This window comes from Lepidochelys kempii, chromosome 14 (genome assembly GCF_965140285.1).
Source record: "Lepidochelys kempii isolate rLepKem1 chromosome 14, rLepKem1.hap1, whole genome shotgun sequence".
NCBI lineage: Eukaryota > Metazoa > Chordata > Testudines > Cheloniidae > Lepidochelys > Lepidochelys kempii.
Genome location: NC_136393.1, coordinates 22,339,420 through 22,356,824, shown reverse-complemented (window position 1 = coordinate 22,356,824; position 17,405 = coordinate 22,339,420). Strand labels below are relative to the sequence as shown.

Below are 17,405 nucleotides of genomic sequence, written 5' to 3'. Positions count from 1 at the left end.
GGTCAAGGGGCCATCAATGCAGGTTTCAAATATAGCAAGTTATTCTGCTTTGGAGGGGTGGGGGGGGCGCTTCTGGGACTTCCCCCTCCCCATTTTACCCCTTTGTCCCCCTCAAGCAGCCTACGTTGAGCCAATCTGCTCTTCTAGCTGCCCCGACAGGAAGAGCAGCTAGGGAGATACAGACGCAGAGGGTGCTGCGTCCGTGGCACGGCAGGTCCTTGCAGCCCAGGGAACGAAGAGCAGAGCTCAGTCCTCCACACCGCAGAGCGAGCTGGCTGCACCCACGCCACATGGATTTCCACAGACCAGCAGCCGGCCCAGGGCCTGGTGGGCTCCAGCTCTGGACACTTGTGTGGAGGCTGTGTGTCTCTCACACACACACACTCTCTCTCTCTCTCTCTCACACACAGTCTTTCACACTCACCTCCGAACACATACTTGTATTGTTGTTGTTGTTACTTCTTCATGCTTCTTTCAAAGTGTGTCATTTTAGCTTTTTGACTGGTCTGTGCATTTCATAATTTTTATTTCTCTTATGCTTCCATTTAATTCTTTGAGTAGTGAGTTCTAAAATGCTCAACCTGTCCTGGCTGGAGTAATTATCCCTATGGTAACTTTTTAAATACACACATTATATTTAGGTTTTTTGTTTCTGCTAGTGGCGCACATCCACACACACCTTGATATTGGTGCACATAACAAAATTCAGTCCGCACAAGGATGGAAAAAATTAGAGGGAACATTGCTAGTAACCCTTCGAATGCTGGCCAGGCGGGCGGCACTTCATACCTTCAGGGGAGGGGATGGGGGGGGGGTGTTGTGGCCAGAGGGAGGCAGAGCTGGACAGGGGCCTCCTGGGTAGAGTCAGTCCTGGTCCAACTTGCCTCTCCCTGCCTGGCAACTCTCCCCCTGCCCCCGGGCTCTGTGCTACTCTGAGCCCCACTTCACACCAAGAGGAAGGGAAGGTGGGTCACCTCAGTGGAAACAGCCAGGGACAGGCACAGCCTGCCATGGAGCCAGGCCATGGCTCTGGGCTGAAGGTGAATCAGGCAGGCAGCTCTTCACCTGTGCATGGGAGGGACGTTTTTGGACCTATGGGTGGCTAGTGGGAAGGGTCACACTGAGCATGGGTCCAGAGGAGGCTGGGGCCTGCGGGAGGGAAAGATTGGAGAAACAGGCGCTGGGTTTTCTGAGCTCCTACTCCTCAGTCTGGAGCCCTGAGGAGGAGCAAACTCAAGTCCTGGAGTTAAAGAGTTAAAAAAGAAACCCCACGCAATATGTAGGCCTGGGCACAGATGGAGATCTGGAGAGAAAGCACTCCAAGCCCTGCATAAGCCTGCCTGGTAGAGAGCAGAGGATCCCAGCTGAGATTTGCTGTGTGGGCCTGGAAGCAGAGTTTGGACCACAGGGGTTATGACTGGCAAATGCCACGGGCACAGTACCCGCTCTCAGACCCATATGGTTTGCTCCGGGGATGTGCGGCCCAGAGGGACGGGACGGTGGGACAACGCCCACACCTCCTCTCCCCTTCCGCAACACTTTATATGAAGATTTATGCTCATTTTATACCAGGGGCCAAATTCTGCTCTTGCCAACACCAGGGCAACCCTGCTGACTTCCCTGAGCTTGCTCCACCAGAAATTTGCCCCCAGATTTTTATATTCCTTTCCCACCGTCACTGGTCCATTGTTCCTAGTGACCGCACAAGCGCCCCTTGCCAACAGGAATACAGCTTGCCTGGCGCAGCCTTAAACATGGGAGTGGGCCCACGTTTTCAGGAGTGCAACTAATGCCTCTTGGGGGCATCAGCATTATCCAGAGCCTGGATGTGTAACCAGGGAGGCGTGTTTAGAACCACAGATCTGTAGGGCTAGCAGGGACCTCGAGAAGTCACCTAGCAAGCCCCCTGCGCTAAGGCTGGGCCATTTGTCCATGGGATGATCTCTTCCCTGATGCCAAACGAGCAGCTGCAGATATTGGACCATTTTGCATATCTGGCCAGTGGGACTAGGGGTACAGCTGGCTCACACGACGTGAGGGGATCTATATTTTAGCTGCTTTGGATAGGGTTACCAGGTGTCCAGTATTCGACTGGAAAGTCCAGTTGAAAAGGGGACCAGGCAGTGTCCGGTCAGACGAACTGACCGGACACCAAAAGTCTGGTTACAGCAGTGATGTGGGGAAGGCGCTGGGTCATCAACCTGCACTAGCCCCTGCTTGGCCTGGGCTGCCTCCTACCTGCATCTCTTGGGCAGGCTCTGCATCAGGCTGCAGCTGCCATTTCAGCCCCAGAGCAGAGGGAAGAGGGGCGTGAACGGGGTGGGGCCTCAAGGGAAGAGGCAGAGCAAGCGTGGGGCCTGGGAGAAGAGGTGGAGCATGGGCAGGGGATTGGGGAGCAGGGCCTCAGGGAGGCAGGGAAGGGGGGGGGTGTCCAGTTTTCAGATATTAAGCAGTTTTAATTTTTGAAATAATGAGGCCTAATTGTCATGTGTATTTGAAATAAGCTCACTGCTAACCAGCGTTGTGAGATTGTTTCCATCAGACTAAGGTTCTGCAGCATGTAATGGGAAGACTTTGAGGAAACCCCTGCTGGGAAAATAAAGGGGAAGATCATAGCAAACCAGGGTGTGTTGTCATGACTACAGCCTGTGAAATGGCTACTTACGGTCTGTCTAGACTAGAGTTTTTGTGCCCGTTTCCATATAAGTTAGCTAACAGCCTTGCAAATGTTAGTCTAGATGCTCTAGTAATGCTTGGCCTTGCCCATGGCTGGACCCTGAGATAAACCACTAATATCTGAGCCCTGGGACAAGCGTTTGTGGAGGGACTGGACTAGTATTTACAAACACGTTAGCTAACCTGAGCTAAATGGCAATCAATTAACTTGTGTGGAAACAGGAGCAAAAATTCTAGCCTTGACAGCCCCTTAGGGCTTGTCTTCAGAGCAGTGTTAGCTCAAGTTAGCTGTACTCAAGTTATCTTAGCTCTAGTGAGAGCAGCCACACCTTGGAGCTGCCCAGGGTGGCTGGATTAGCACCACAGAATAGCTTTGTTCCCACTGCGTTACTAGCTGGAGCACCTACGCATCCCCCGACAGGCTAGCTAGCTTGAGTCCAAAGCATGCCTAGGTGGAGTGAGAGATTTTTGGTCGGTTAGATTTTCTAACACCGCGGTGGAGGCCAGCCTGTGGACACACGCTCATCCAGTTCACACGCCATCAGAACGTGCAGGGCATCCGTTGGTGCACCGTGGAGGCCCACTGACGTGCTGGCCCTGCGCGTGCAGGTGGAGTTATACTGGTGGGGCACTGCAGTGACTTACAGTGGCTGTTTTTATCGACTGGGCTGCTCAGCCTAACAGTCCCATACTATGTGCCTAGCATGCAAGCCTCATTCGTCGCCTAGGACACTGAGCTTTTAAAGCTACAGCGCATTAGCATGAGGCTATTCGTTTGTTTTATCGGCGCGCATTTCCAGAGCGCTCCTGGTCAGAGTAAATAAGCACCACCTAGTGATGCCAAATATCCCCAGGAAACATACCATCGGCATCAATACCCAATCAAGGCAATTAAGAGCGGCAATATCATGACATCCCTTCTGAAAAACAATACATGAAATGGAAGAGGGAGAAATTATTCATACGGGTCAGTTCTAAGCCATGGTTGGGAGGGGAAAAGAGGGGAGGGGAAGGTTAGGAGCTGGTCACAGGGTTGTTTTCGTTTACTGATTTCAATATATAAAGGGGGCAGGAACAAAGGCCAGCGGTTCCAGGAAGCAAAAGGAACAAGTTTACTAATAAGGTAATTATTGGTGAACTTGCAATACGGTCACAGTCCCAAGAAGCCATGCAATTCCGGTTCAGCGAGCCCCATGCAAAGGCCAAAGAGAGCGAGATGGAATTAGTGGTGAATCTGACGCAACAGCCAGCTGCTGGAGGTCAGTCTAGGGGGTTAGCTTTTCAAGTGCCAGAGGAGGGAGGTTTGCATGGGAACTCCAGCTTACCCTGAGAATCCCCCTCACACCTATCCAATATTGCATCACTCGCCTCAAACAGCTGCAAGGACACAATCATAGGATTGGGAGAAAGGAAACAAAAATAAGCAGCAACAAGGAGACAAGAACACAACAGAAACACGGTTCAGAGAATTGTGGCTGTCAAGTCATAAAACAGAACATAGAATACATTACAGTATAAAGAAACTAGCTTCCGAAACCTGCATGGAGAGAACTCAGACACAAACCAATCTGCCATTCCTATTTACCATCGCCTGCTCTGCAATCCTGGAGTAATAGGGGGGCATTTGTATTATTTCCCTTGTGAATCCTTTGAGCACAACCCAGCAGATCAGGACTGGATTGGCTGGGCCACAGATGCTGTTCTACAAGTGAAGGAGTCAGCGGACATGCAAGAGTATCACTGAAATACTCTCTCTCTCATGAACTGTCAAGAGTAGAAAGATCCACTACACATCAATGGAAAGCTACGATTCCCATGTTTCCAACCACGTATAACGCGTTTCTAGTCATTAGGGGGTCATGAGATATACCTCAAAACGAGGACCAGTCTCTCAGAGCAGGCAAAAGGACACCAGATAGGCCTACATGCTGTCGCCATCCTGAGGTCCTTGGGCCAGTTTGCCTTCCACTATATGCTATACTTCTATATCAACTTCCCCACCTATCTGGAGGTCTCAGGGGATGCCTCAAAGCATCTCCTAGAGAGAGGTGTGTGTGTGTGTGTGTAAGGACAGTTCTAAAAAACCGAGAGAGCCAACTGTAAGACTTACCAAAGGCTGTTGCGAGGGCTCAACCTGCAGTGTGGAGAAGATCCCACCAGATGGGTCACAACAAAAGCCTGCATGGTTTTGAAATCTATTCTGCAGCCTCCGTGAACAGAGCACCCGAGCCAGCTAGCACAAGTCCTGTCTGCTGCACTCCAGGGCTTGATGGCGGCACCAAGGGTTCACTAAGGACCCTCAGCCTGTGGGGTGGCTGCCAACACAGCACGTGGTAGAAGAGAGCTGTGTTTTCATACACAGGTGTTTGACCGTTTAAATTCTGCCTCACTGCCAGGGCAGGTTTTACCCTCAGGTATTTGCCTTCTCAGCGATCGCCCCTCTAAGGAAGCCCGGATTCAGAGGGGGGATGCAGAGATGTAAGAGTTAAAACTTGTCCCCATCACTCCTTAAAATAAAAGCACCTTAAAGACCCTGCATATTGGCCCTGGATCCAAACACCCAGGAGCACGTTTCCATTGGCCCAACGGCGTCAGATTTTGCACTGACTCCCTTTGTAGTGCCTGCAGCACAGTGGACCCTGGCATCCCCATGCTCATCCCCTCAGCCCACGATAACACCGACTCGTCGGATAACTGATGCCACCGAGACTCGCTGGTGGGGCGACAAACTAGCTGAAGGCACTCGCCTCTTCCCTCGCTGTACCCTGCAAGGCATCTGATCAAAGCTCTAGGGAGCGAACGGCTCGGTTACCTGTGGACATGCTTTCCCCGGGGGACATGTCATCTAGCAGGGTGTGGTCCATGGACTGCGGGCTAGCGCCGGTCAGGCTTGCTGTGGGAGGCTGTGGTGGTGGCAGCGTGGGCCTCTGCCTTGGCTTAGGGGTGGGTCGAGACTTGGTTAAAGTGCTCGTCAGGGAAGGAGGAGAAGACAGGGAAGGAGCAGCAGCTGGGGAGAGCTGGCCTGAGGCCAGTGAGTAGCCGTGTGGGTAATTCAGTCCATAGGGTGAAGGGGTGCTCGGAGGGGTGGGAGACAGGCTGACGGGGGATGGCTGCCCCGTGGACTGGTCGGACATACCGCCTGACTGGCCGTAGGGCACCTTGGGTGGGATTGGAGCCAGCTTCTTTGAAACTGTGGAAGACAAAAAGAGACAGAGATGCCATTAAGTGAAGCACAGGGTCCTTAGCACTTCTTATACCTACCTGATGTTACAACTCCTGCATGTGAGAAGCTGGGCTCTCCTGCTCTGGTGCTGCAATACACCCAGGCGCTGCGTGCGATTACTCTGCAAATCACACACATAGGTAACCTGGACTAGAACCCTCATCCTACAGCTCCAACCCCTCTGGCTGCTCCTAGCCAAGCTAAAGGCACGATCCCTTATCTTCTCCATGGACCAGATTGTAGAACCCCTCCTTATTCATAGCCACAAAGACAGCCTGTTACACTAGGGAAAGGTCACCAAGGGCCAGGCTGGACGCCAGTTACAAAGCACCATATCTGCCAACGGTTGCAGCTGTGCCTGCAAAACAGATCCTTACATGTGCAAATACACCTGTCCTGTACGCATTCTCAGGAAAACACTGTCCTCGCTATATGCACCAGGGATCCAAGTGGAGAGCTTTGCCCTTTGCATCTACCAAGATTTGTGGCTGTCAGAATATTCTTGATCATTTCAAGATGGCACCTGGGAGGGGCATAAGGGGCTTGTGCTTAAACAGCCCCTGTGAGATGGGAACCAGCATGTAACAGGGACCATGGTGGATGTGCCAAACACAGTGGAACAAGGGATCATACTCATGAACATTGAATTAAAGTCAACCCAGGAGCAAAGGGATGCGAACTCCAGCCTGTCTCCCATGTCTCACAGCTCCACTTCCCAGCAAAATGACTTTGTGAGGCAGGCCTTGTCAATGTCCTGCAGGGACTGCTCACTTAATCAAGCAGGTGATATTAGCCATGAACAAACTCCTTGGGTCTCTCCGGCGAGAACTGTGCATCCGTGGGCTCACTCCTGCCCTCCAGTCAGGTAGGAGCTTCCCGCGCAAGTGTGCAGCCTCGTCAGTTTCTGAGGTCTGTGGAGATGTGTTTTCGAAGACAGAGGGAAGGTGTGATATTCACATGGCAGCACTGGGAGTGCGTTTTCACATGAGGCCACTCCGCCTCTATGTGGCAATGGATGATGGGGAGGGAAGGCAGAACTCTAGGAGCTGAAAGCTCCATTGACCAAGGTACTGAGTGTGCTTTTGTTAAGACATATTGGGCAAAATTTTCAAAAGTGCCGAGGCGACTTAGGAGTCTAAGTCCCATTTTCAAAAGTGATTTAGGCACTTAGGAGCCCAAGTCTCACTGGAAGGCTCGTCAGTACCTGAGTCCATTTGGAATATCCCACCAGGCGCCTAGCTACATATTTAAGCAGCTAAATACCTTTCAAAATCTGGCCCTCGGGTGCTTTTGAAAATTTTACCCGTTGTCTATTGACCAACCTCCAAAGGTTCCGAGGGGTGGTTTGCACGAGTACTCAGACATTTGGAGGCTTCTCTGACCCACATTGTAATTATCCCAGTGTCTGGGGTCCACCCAGACAGGGCAGCTTGGGGATTTGATGAGAACTGGTGAGATGTAATTCCTGCTTCTGGGTGGGAATTCTCAGCAGCCCCTGCGGAGCATCTGTAGCTTTCATTTGAGCAAACAAACAAAGAAGTCTGTGGTTGCAATGAGAACTCTCAAATACAAAGCAAGTGTAACCAACCTATCACGTCTTCCTCAGCTCCAGCAGTCAGTGGCAAGCTCATTTCCCTGACATAAAGATGGGGATCATGGGAGATCTCCACAGCATTTAATTTAGCAACAGCCTTCATCAAATCAAGACCCAACATGGTTTTCATATGAGTCTTATCATGAGCCAGATCCTCAGCTGGTGTAAATCAATGTAGCCCTGTTGACTAAATCGAGCTAAACTGACTGACACCAGCCCAGGATCTGGCCCAGACCAAATTGTAATTGTCCTTCTGACAGGAGTCTTGGGCCTAGTCTACACACAAACTTCTGCTAGCACAGCTCAGTTAGCCAGGGCATGAGGTCATGAGGGCATGATCCCTGACCAACCGAGCTGTGCCACGCAGTTGCACCAACACAACTGCACTTTTACCAGCAAAGCATGCATGCATGTGTGTGTTTGTGTGTGCGCGTGTTACAGTGTATCCACACTCGGAGTGCTTTGCCTGTATAGATACACCGGCAAAGGACTTCTACCAGAGAGCTGGCCTTCGTCACCTCCACGCAGGGCCATCGCTGGAAGAAATCCAGCGCTAGGCAAGTAGGGTGCATGCAAATACCAGATGGTCATATGATTAGTCCTTCTGTGAGCTGGACAGTGTGGAGATCCAGACACATGAAAGACCACCTTTGCAGGCACCAGGAAAACATACCTTCAAATCCCTGAGACAGTAATGGCCCCACCGGACAATCTGCGCCCACGCACACTCAGAATGCCGTGCTAGAGGGCACGACCCACGCCTGGCTGTGTGTGCATGAAGCTTGCTACTTGATTACACTCATCATCTTGTACTGGTTACATTAAGCCTGGCCTGGGAAGGCAGCAAATACCTTTGCGCAGCGTGTGAGGGCTCTGCTCCGTGGACAGCTGCTGAGTGGGACTGGCCACCTGCTGCATGCTCCCACATGGGGCCACATGACCGGAGCCTGGGCTGCCTTTCTGCCCAGACACAGGCGACAGCTCCTTGGTTTTTAAAGTACTGTAAAGAAACAAACAGGAACAAGGAGGAAAACATGTAAGTCCCTTTGTTTTGAAGCCACCCCATGGACCTCCCTCTGCCCCATAGCCCAGGGTCACTTGGCTCACACTCCTCGCACTCTGGTCTGTTTTCCGGCATGCAGGCCTCGCTAAGAGCCGCCGTTCGCACTGGCAAAGCCAACCCCCTTCCCGACAGAAGGTGCTTCCAGAGACGCGCTACACATTGGACTCAAGACATGCGTACGTCTTTTCAAGCAGGCGGAGCACAATGAGAGCATGAAGCGATGCTGCAGCCCTCCTAGTCGCATGGCATACAGCTGAGACAGAGCAGAACAAAACCCCTTCCCTCCCCCACAAACGGCTGCTCCTCCAGAGGGAGCTCTGTTTGCTAAGAAGTGCTCTAGGAATTATTTGGGGGCAGTTCTCTGGCCTATGTGATACAGGAGGCCGGAGTAGCTGATCCCAAGGGATGCTGCTGGCCTTGGAGTCAATGCATCTAAGAACTTGTCGTGGGGATTGGTTTTGGGTTGTTTTTTTTTAAAGCTTCCGCCTCAAGTCCATTTCTTAATCCCCAGCTATGGCGCTCACTTGCAATGGCCAAGAAATGGATAGAGGGGTCCAGGCCACTTAGCAGCAAAGAACCTCTGGACAAGGCAGCATAGCAAGCGATATAACGGCTCACCGGGATTCCTTGGGTGAGTAACTGCAAGCTGCCCGGGCCAGGTAGCAGCCATTCACAGCCTGCACTGCAGAGGCGGCTAACCCCACTGGCTCACGAGGGCACCACTGGGTCGAGGGAGCTGCTCTGGATCAACAGCGGTGTGACCTGGCCTGTGACGCTCCTTGCTTCGTGGTTCTGTCACGGGTGGGGGAAGGGCTGGCCCTGCGCCCCTGCTCTGTGGGAAACAGGCTGGGACACGATGGGAAGGTGGCAGTGCCTGGCAGAGCGCCCCGTCCGCCCCCTTCACGAGCTGCCCAGAGCTGACCCACGCAATGGCAGCTTCTTGGGGCGAGAAGGCTCGGCCTGGGCCATGGGACCTGTCCCTGCCCGGTGGCTGTCGCCGCAGTGCACGGCGAGCCGACGGCTCTGAACCCTTTGCCGCGCACATGGCCCTTTCATCCTCAAACACACAGGTATTTACCTAGTCAGGCCGGCTCCTCTGTCGCTGGCGCAGCCGACCCAGGGGGGAGAGGCTGACATAAGGGAGAGGTAGGGAGCGCCAGGTGGGTCTGGTTTGGCTAAGACAAGTGGGGGTTTGATGGAGAGGGTGGAGAGATTAGTTTCGAGAGCATGCGATTCGGTGAGGGAGCTCTGCTTGGGGAGGTGCAGGAAGCAAGGCTTCGGGTTCGAGTTAATGTCAAGCGGCTGAGGGCTGGGAGAGGAGGAGGAGGAGGAGGAGGAGCGGGGAGGCAGAGTTTGGCTGTGCCCCGACCACCGGTAGGGTGGCAAGGGGGCCTCGGGCCGAGCCTGGGGGTGGTAATAGCGGAGGTGCTGATAGCAAGGGTAAGGGGGGGGCCTGTCGTCCTCGGGGGAAGGGTAGTGGTAACAGGACTCCAACCAACTAGACGACACATCATCCGTGCTGCAAAATGTCCAAACAGACAGACAGACAAAAACAAGAGCAGAAGTGTTGGTACAGGGAGAAACCCACCCGGAGCGGCGAGGCTGGCAGAGAAGCAAAGAAGAGTAACAACAACAACAACAAAGACCGCCACAAGAAACACTGAGCCCAGAGTCTGCCGCAGGGAGGCAGGACCAGGGGGGCAGAGCAGTGGGTTCCAGCCTCCTGGGGTGACGGCCCTGGGGCTGGGGTCTGAGCTCGCTTACACGGGTCAATGGACTCATTGCGCCACTGAAACCTGCAGAGTGTCGGCTTTACTCTGGGGAAGCGGAGGCCAGAGTTTGGCCCTAAGGCTGGAGCCTGTGCCCACCGTCACCCTTCTGTGGCCCTGGGGGGCTCGAACCTGACCCAGTCGTGGCTGCACTCTGGCTTTACAACTGCACAAGCCACCCGAGGGCCACACAAGGCCAGGGTGCCCACGGCTGAACAGGAGGCGGGCCGAGGCTCTTCACTGGGGCCTAGCTCAGCAGGGCATCATAACAGGAGGGAAGGGTAGCCCAGGGTGCCAGTCACAAAGCCTGAAGCACCAAGGGCACAGCCTGGGGCTGGGAGCCACTGATCTAGAGAACGGCAAGGCAGGAGTGGCAAAGAGAGGGCCCAAGCCAGGGAGTATAGTCAGAATAGCAGGGCATTGTGCCAAAATGGAAGGCCAGGCAAGTGTCAAAGGGTCTGCAGTGGTGATGCCCTAAAGGGCGACACCTAAACCCCCTTTCCAAACTCCTGAACATGCATTCACTGGGTAAAGGAGAGCCCTCCCCTGGGGGAGCAGGGCAGGGAAGCATGGAACGCTTTCTAATGCCGTTGCATGTCTTTCATGTTATAGGGGTCTGCTTCTCGGCCCTGTTCCTCTCCCTCCGCCTGGCCCCTGGATCCGCATCGCCCCATTTGATCTCTGTTTAGCACAACACCAGTCTATAAAGAAAGGGCACCAGGAGGGAGGCAGGACATGATGGAAGTGGAAAGAGAGCACACGGCAAGATTTCCCACCCACAGGGATGGAAGTGCCCTCCGTGTGTCTCCTGCAGAGGCTGGCTCTCAGGGAGGGGAGGGGAACAGACTTACATAGTCCTGGGAACTGAGGCTAATGCTGTAACATCTGCATAAAGTCAGGCAGAAAGGACACTGACATGTGAGAAAGGCGTCTAAGCAGGGTCAGGGAATAAGAAAACGAACACATTCAGATTATGACAGGAGCAGGTGCAATGTACCAGCTGGGAGATACACTGTGACACAAGACAGGCGAACGCAGACAGTGGAACTAGGGGCCATGGGACTTGTGGGTCGTGGCTATTCAACACAACGATAGGAGCTAATGAGTGAGCGAGCCGTGGCAGGCTCTGGTCTCTGTTACAGCAGTGTACGTCCAGAGTAACTCCACTGCAATGAACAAGGAAGCTCCAGATTTACATCGATGTAACAGAGATCAGGTTCTGGCCCTTCATGTGCAAGTGTTTAATAATTTACCAAACAACTGATGGGGAAGAAATGCTGTCAACAGGTGCACAAAAATCGGAGCAAAATCCAGGTCTGGAGCAGATGAGCATCTGCACAAGGACAGTTGATTTTTTTGGTGCTTTCAGTCACTGTGTCAGGGTGGCTCATGTTAAGAGATGGGGTCTGTGTAAGCTCTCCACCTGATAGCCAGGGCTCATCACAAATCTCTCTGGCACATATGCTGAGCTGGCTGGGTGCTGGGAAGCCCCCTGGAATGCAGCACATTAGAAGCTAACTTCCATACTTGCAGGAAGCACAGATTGGAAGCATGAAGGAGTCACATCGGCCCCACTCCCTGCGCAGGCGGGTGACTGCACCTGACAGCCTCACTTGTTTTCCGGCTGTCCGCCGGGAAGCAGTGTGTGAATCCCCCAACACAAAATAAATCCGGGGCCTTCTGAGAGAGGCACTGGAAGTGAACGTTCCCTCTCCGTGGGAGGATGTTCTAGTCAGGAATGAGCTTGGGGAAAGACATTTCAGGGCTAAGCACATTTGCAAAGGAGGTTCCGAAACTGGCTGCAAAGTTTGCTCACAGTCATCCAGCTTTTTTCCAGGTGCACAATCTGCACCCAAGTGTGCAAAGGGGGTGGGGTGGGAGGGGGAGAGACACAGGATGGCTAGAAGAGCACAAGGTGCTGGTGTAATTTAGAGTGTGCTTGTGCTTGGCCCACATAGTGTAACAGACCCCAAAAGGAGTGCCTGCATCATCTTCCTTCCAGCCAGCGGAATGGGGTGATGTGGGGGATCGGTCTGGCCAAGGAATGCCCGTTTGTGGGAGACCAGCGGGAATGGCAGGAAGGACTGAGAAAACTGAAAGGCAGGGCCAATGAAACAGACCGCTAGGTTAGCACTACCTGCTCCCACATGACAGCCTGAAGCCTGTCTCCTGCTCGCCCAGCCACGGGAGTGCTCCATAGGGGACTCCTAGCACAGCGCCCTCTGTGGGTGAGGTGCATGAACTGCGAGCGCAGAATCTCCATCAGATTTGCAGCGTGGATAAGGGAGGATTTGCCCTGAGCATCCAGTCTCTGCTTTTGAAAAAACGTCTGTCTTTCCAGCCAGCCTGGAAATGGCATTTTCCAGCAGCACTTCCGCCGAGGCTGCTCAGGGATTTTCCTGGCTGCTGGGTGGTCACCGTTTGGGATTATTTTGTGCCTGGATTCACACACACCAGAAAGCAGAAGCGTGAAATCAAAAGGGCACATGCAGGTGAGCAGGAGCTAGGCGTGTTTACAAAGGCCACATAAAGCAGCAGCGGCAGCTGCAGTCGCTGCCGCCTGGACTTACCTTGTCCGTTCGGCTCCTGGCTGGAAGCCGAAGCTAGTTGGAGTAGGGGAGGGAGTAGCTGAAATATCAAGAGATTGCTCAGGAATTGGTGACTGAGGAGTAGCAGCGAGATCGGAAGGCGGCGCGGGGGGCTGCATGGCAGGCGGGGTGGAGGACGCTTTTCGAACAATGGTGGTGCCTCTGCGGGCCACCCAAGATGTGTCCATCACCCTGACGCCCATGCTGAGTGGGGGAACACAAAGACACTCCCTTACCATCTCGGAAGTAAGGTTCAGAGCAAAGAAATAAAGCACAGATTGCAGCAAGAGGGGAGAAAAAACATTTCACTACATCCAGTTTGGTAAAGCTTATTCAGATCCTGGCAGCCTTCCTTCCAGAGAGCACCAGTGCAGCCCAACGGCTCCTCGTGAAACACTGGGACACAAGACTGGTGCAGGACCCTCAGTGGAGGATTGGCCTAACCTGTTTCGGAAGAGATCCAGTTCTGGCCCTTTAAAAAATTCTCTTATACTGGGGAACCCCACTGCTCTTCAGTGGAATTCAACTTGCAGGGCAGCAGGGGTTGTAGAGGGTCAGAACTGTCCTGGAAGAACTGTGTAGGTAGGTTCCAAACATGCCTTCGTTGTCAGTGGCATTGCCCGGAGGCTCCATTGGTCAGGATCAAAGTTAGGGCTTGGCTATTGGCTCAGGCCCCCTCCCAACCCTGCAGAGAGCAATAGTGTCACCAGAAGAGAGATTGCTACCAAAGTAACAACTTGCCCGAGATCTTGTTGGTTTTGCTCAGAAGCTGCTGCGGCCCATCACAACCTTTGGGAAGGTGAGGACGGCTGTGCAAGCAGCCCTGTTGTAGTGTGTGGCAAAAGTTTTCACTACAAAGGTGGCAGTGGGAAATGGCTGCCCTGCTGTGAGGTCTTTCCAAACAGCCACAAACTTGAGTGGGCCATTAGAAGCCAAAATGAATAGGAGAGTATTCCGGGTAGTGACGCTGTTGTATTCCTCCCAGCTGGAGAAGCTTCCTGTTGAATCACTCCAAAAGAGGACGTGAGCCCTTATTTTTTCCCAAAGTTATGAAAGTGCAATGGACTTTTAAGGCAATTGCACTAATCGGACCAAATTGGGCATGGGCTTACACCCCATGAAACCAATCCACCGGGGGAGAAACCAGCTCAGAATTTGCCTCCTGACATCACTAAATGTTGAAAAACCAGTTTTGGCTTCCTCACTGCCTACTGGAACAGCTCTGGCTTGGTGTTCAGAACACAGGTGGCCTGAAAAGGGTCCAGTGGCTACTAGAGGATACCGTACCTTTGGATTTTCCTAAGGCTGCATGGACAGAAACATACAAGTATTAGTGTAAAAGAAAACTAAGGCTAAAAGCTTCCATTGGGTATAGCAACTGTTGTTTGGACAGGAGTTTAGAGGGCCACGGTAACACTGTAAGGAGGACAGGTCTTTGAATCCTGGTTACGGCAGGAGGAGGACAAGCAGATTGTTCAATGGAAAAGGAGGCGTTGGAAGAAACTTCAGAGGATTCTGCAAACACAAGACGGTTTTGCTCAGTGGATGGGAACTTTTGGTAAGTGCAAAATGTGTGGGAGGGAGACGGGGCTGTGTGCAAGTGGGGAGGGAGGGAGAGAAGTTGTTCTTTAAGATGTTTCAGGTTTGATTTTTGTCTCTGGTGGGTGAGACCCTGCACACCGGGGGGCTTGGAAAGTTGAGATTCAGGGATCCCCGACTGCCTGCGGTGGTGGAGAATCCTGACTCGTAGGCTGCTGTCATCCAGGCAGGCAGCAGCCTGCCTCTCCAGTATGGCTGCTGCTAACTCACAACTCCAACGGGCAGCACCTTGTGCACATTCACCCGCCTCCATCCCGCTCCTTGAGGGCTCTGGGCCATATTCCCAATCTGATTCAGCATGCGTGCCCTTTCTGCTCCAATTCCACCCACTCTCCTGGGCTTGCGCTGCACCATGTGCACAGGGAAATGCAAATGCTGCCCAGAGATTTGCAGAGGGACCGGGGTGCATGCCAACGGAGCTGGCCAATTCAGCTGTCACACAGCTGGGCTGTTTTCCTCACCAGATACACTAAAGCTGGGATGGTGGCTTGCTAGTGGTTAGACCGAGAGATTCGGGGGAGGAGTCGGGACTCCTGGGATCTCTTCCCAGCTCTGTCGCTGACTTGACATGGCCCAACTGACTTCATGTCATTCATCCTTCTGTAAGGGGGGGAGGGGGAGTAAAACACTTGCCCATCCTCACTGGGAAACGTACAAATTAATTAATTGTTAGGAAGTGCTTAGGTATGATCAAGTGCAAAGAATCCCCATCATGGAACATTCACACTGCGGTAGCCCCTGGAGACCTACCAGGGCAGGTCCATTTACAGACCCATAGCTTCGGGGGGCTGGCCTGGACATTTACTTAGTATTCACTGTTCCCTCACCCCCCAAGGGCACTGCCCAACTCCTTCCCAAACCTGAACCTGCAGTGACTTCCTCAGGCCAGACATGTGGTCTCAGTGACATGGGTACGGCCTGCGGCGGGCTAGGGATGGACTCTGTGTTTCTCTAGGGTTTGCGCATCAGTGCATAGGAACTCTTAACAACTAGCAAGGCAGGACAATGGCTTCCTTAAAAGGCTCTGCTGAGCAGGCTGGGGATCCCTGGTCTTGGCTGAGCTAGACCCAAACGCCTGGCTTGCGCCTCTCACACCCCAGTGATGAAAACTCATCCTAACAATTCATGGCAGGCCCGCTTCCCACTGAACACCCTCTGCTCCCACTCCGGCGCCTCCAAGCCAGCTCCTTGCAGGACGAGGGCTCGGGAGCACTGCCCACTTAGTGGGCTCTCCAGAGACTCCTGCCCCAACCCTTCATCTCTGGGTGGAGCTTGTCTTTCCAACGTGACTTCCCTCAGGCTGGGGGTGGGGGTGTAGGTGGGGGAGGGGAAATGGCTCTGCTCCCATCTAAAATGGCCCAAAGGCAGCTGATCGGACAGGGTGGAGGGGTCAGGAGCAGGGGAGGGTGGGAGTGACAAGGCAGCGAGGCATCCGAGCTCACCAGTGCGGAGGCTACAGGATACGGTGCCCATGGCCCCCCTGTCCCAAGCAGATCTCCCAGCCAAGGCTATGTCAGGCGCGGCCTCTTCTGGCTCATACAACTGTAACAGACTTACACCAAAACCAAACCCTGGCAACGAAGTGAAGAGGCCCTACCCATCCTTTTTGTAAAACTCCAGCATCATGTTGTCCGTGGCCACGCTGAGGGGGCGCCGGGCCTGGTCGTGCTGCTTGCGGTCGGAGTGGTCCATGTCAGGGGAGGGCATGGAGCTGTAGTTGGCGTTGTGGTTGACGTGCATGGGGCTGCCGTAGTTCCCGGTCACGTTGAATTCAATGTCTGGTCGGGGAAGCAAGAGGGTACAGTGTTGTTCGGGGGCATCTCCTCGCAGCCAGACTAGGCAGAGGGCTCTGGGCAGTGAGGGGTTATCGCTGTTATTTCTAGTCTGAGTTGTGCCTAGGAGCACGCCCGTGGGCCAGGACCCATTGTGCCAGGCTCTGTACAGACACAGAACCCTTCCCACTGCCAGCAGCACCAGGGAGCCTGCTGATGGGGTGGGAGGAGTGACTGGGAACACGGACGAGCCTTGTGGGCAGCCAGCCGCTGACTCCATGAGGGACAGGGACTATAAGCCATCAGGTAAGGAGCTAGAGGGGAGAGATGGCTGGAGTGGGCCGGAGGAGCAGTGAGGGTCTCTCTCTAGCTCCACAGATGTGTCTCACTGGGGGCTGGGCTGGAGTGAAGCCATCTTGCGCTCCATCCTGGATTCTGTCCGAGGTAACTTGGCCTTCCGGGGCCATGGAGCACAGGGGGCTTGTGGGGCCAAGCAGGAAGAACCCCCTCCTAAGCCACCAGAGCTGTGGAGTCGGAGGGCAGAGCTGGGGCAGGTGCAGGCCTGGCGGCCCCACAGCCCAAATCACAGAGCAGGTCGGGCGCAGTGACAACGCACAGCTCTCTCTACAAGGCCCCAGCCCTACCCCGGGGCGAGAGAGGGCCATCTGCAGGGCCCGCCCCACCCAGCTTCCGGCCCCTCTGCCCAGCAGTGCCAGTGGCCGCAGCAGGTTTTCTGGTGTCAGTGCCTGGTCACCAGGAAGTGGATGGAGACCGTCCAGGCCTTTTCCCATTCACTGGCCTCCAAGCCGGTTTGTGGAATGGATGCTTGTGTCCCCCACCCCCCATGGCTCAGCGCTGGCGGGCCGGCTCCATTATGTTCCCTCCCCACTCCAATACCAGGGCAAGCACGCAGCGCCCGGCGGGAGACGCACGGCCTACCTCCGGGGAAGAACCAGTCGGCGTGCTGGATGAGGGGCTCGATAATCCCCACGATCTGCAGAGACACCGTCGTCATCATCTCCGTGATGTTTCTGCAACACACGGGGGGCGGCAGCAGCAGCTCAGCACTGGTGATGGCTGGGGCTCACAGACGTGATGGTTGAAAGCGCTGGCCGAAGCCA

The 17,405-nt window shown here is 54.0% G+C and overlaps 1 protein-coding gene across 9 annotated transcripts in view; it reads right to left on the bottom strand.

Moving 5' to 3' along the window:
* ARHGAP44 (Rho GTPase activating protein 44) overlaps nt 1-17,405 on the bottom strand; it is a 153,003-nt gene that overhangs the window by 2,886 nt on the left and 132,712 nt on the right. For 3 of the 9 annotated variants that reach the window (XM_073310157.2, XM_073310155.2, XM_073310158.2), the window contains 7 exons: nt 17,224-17,315; nt 16,110-16,290; nt 14,201-14,218; nt 12,896-13,117; nt 9,635-10,075; nt 8,345-8,493; nt 5,489-5,866 (listed from right to left, as the gene is read on the bottom strand). In XM_073310157.2, the coding sequence (XP_073166258.1) occupies nt 5,489-5,866; nt 8,345-8,493; nt 9,635-10,075; nt 12,896-13,117; nt 14,201-14,218; nt 16,110-16,290; nt 17,224-17,315 (1,481 nt within the window). Of the gene's footprint in view, nt 1-4,001; nt 4,054-5,488; nt 5,867-8,344; nt 8,494-9,634; nt 10,076-12,895; nt 13,118-14,200; nt 14,219-16,109; nt 16,291-17,223; nt 17,316-17,405 lie in introns of all 9 variants that reach the window. The other 6 variants (XM_073310163.2, XM_073310161.2, XM_073310156.2 and 3 more) reach the window with 4 other exon arrangements.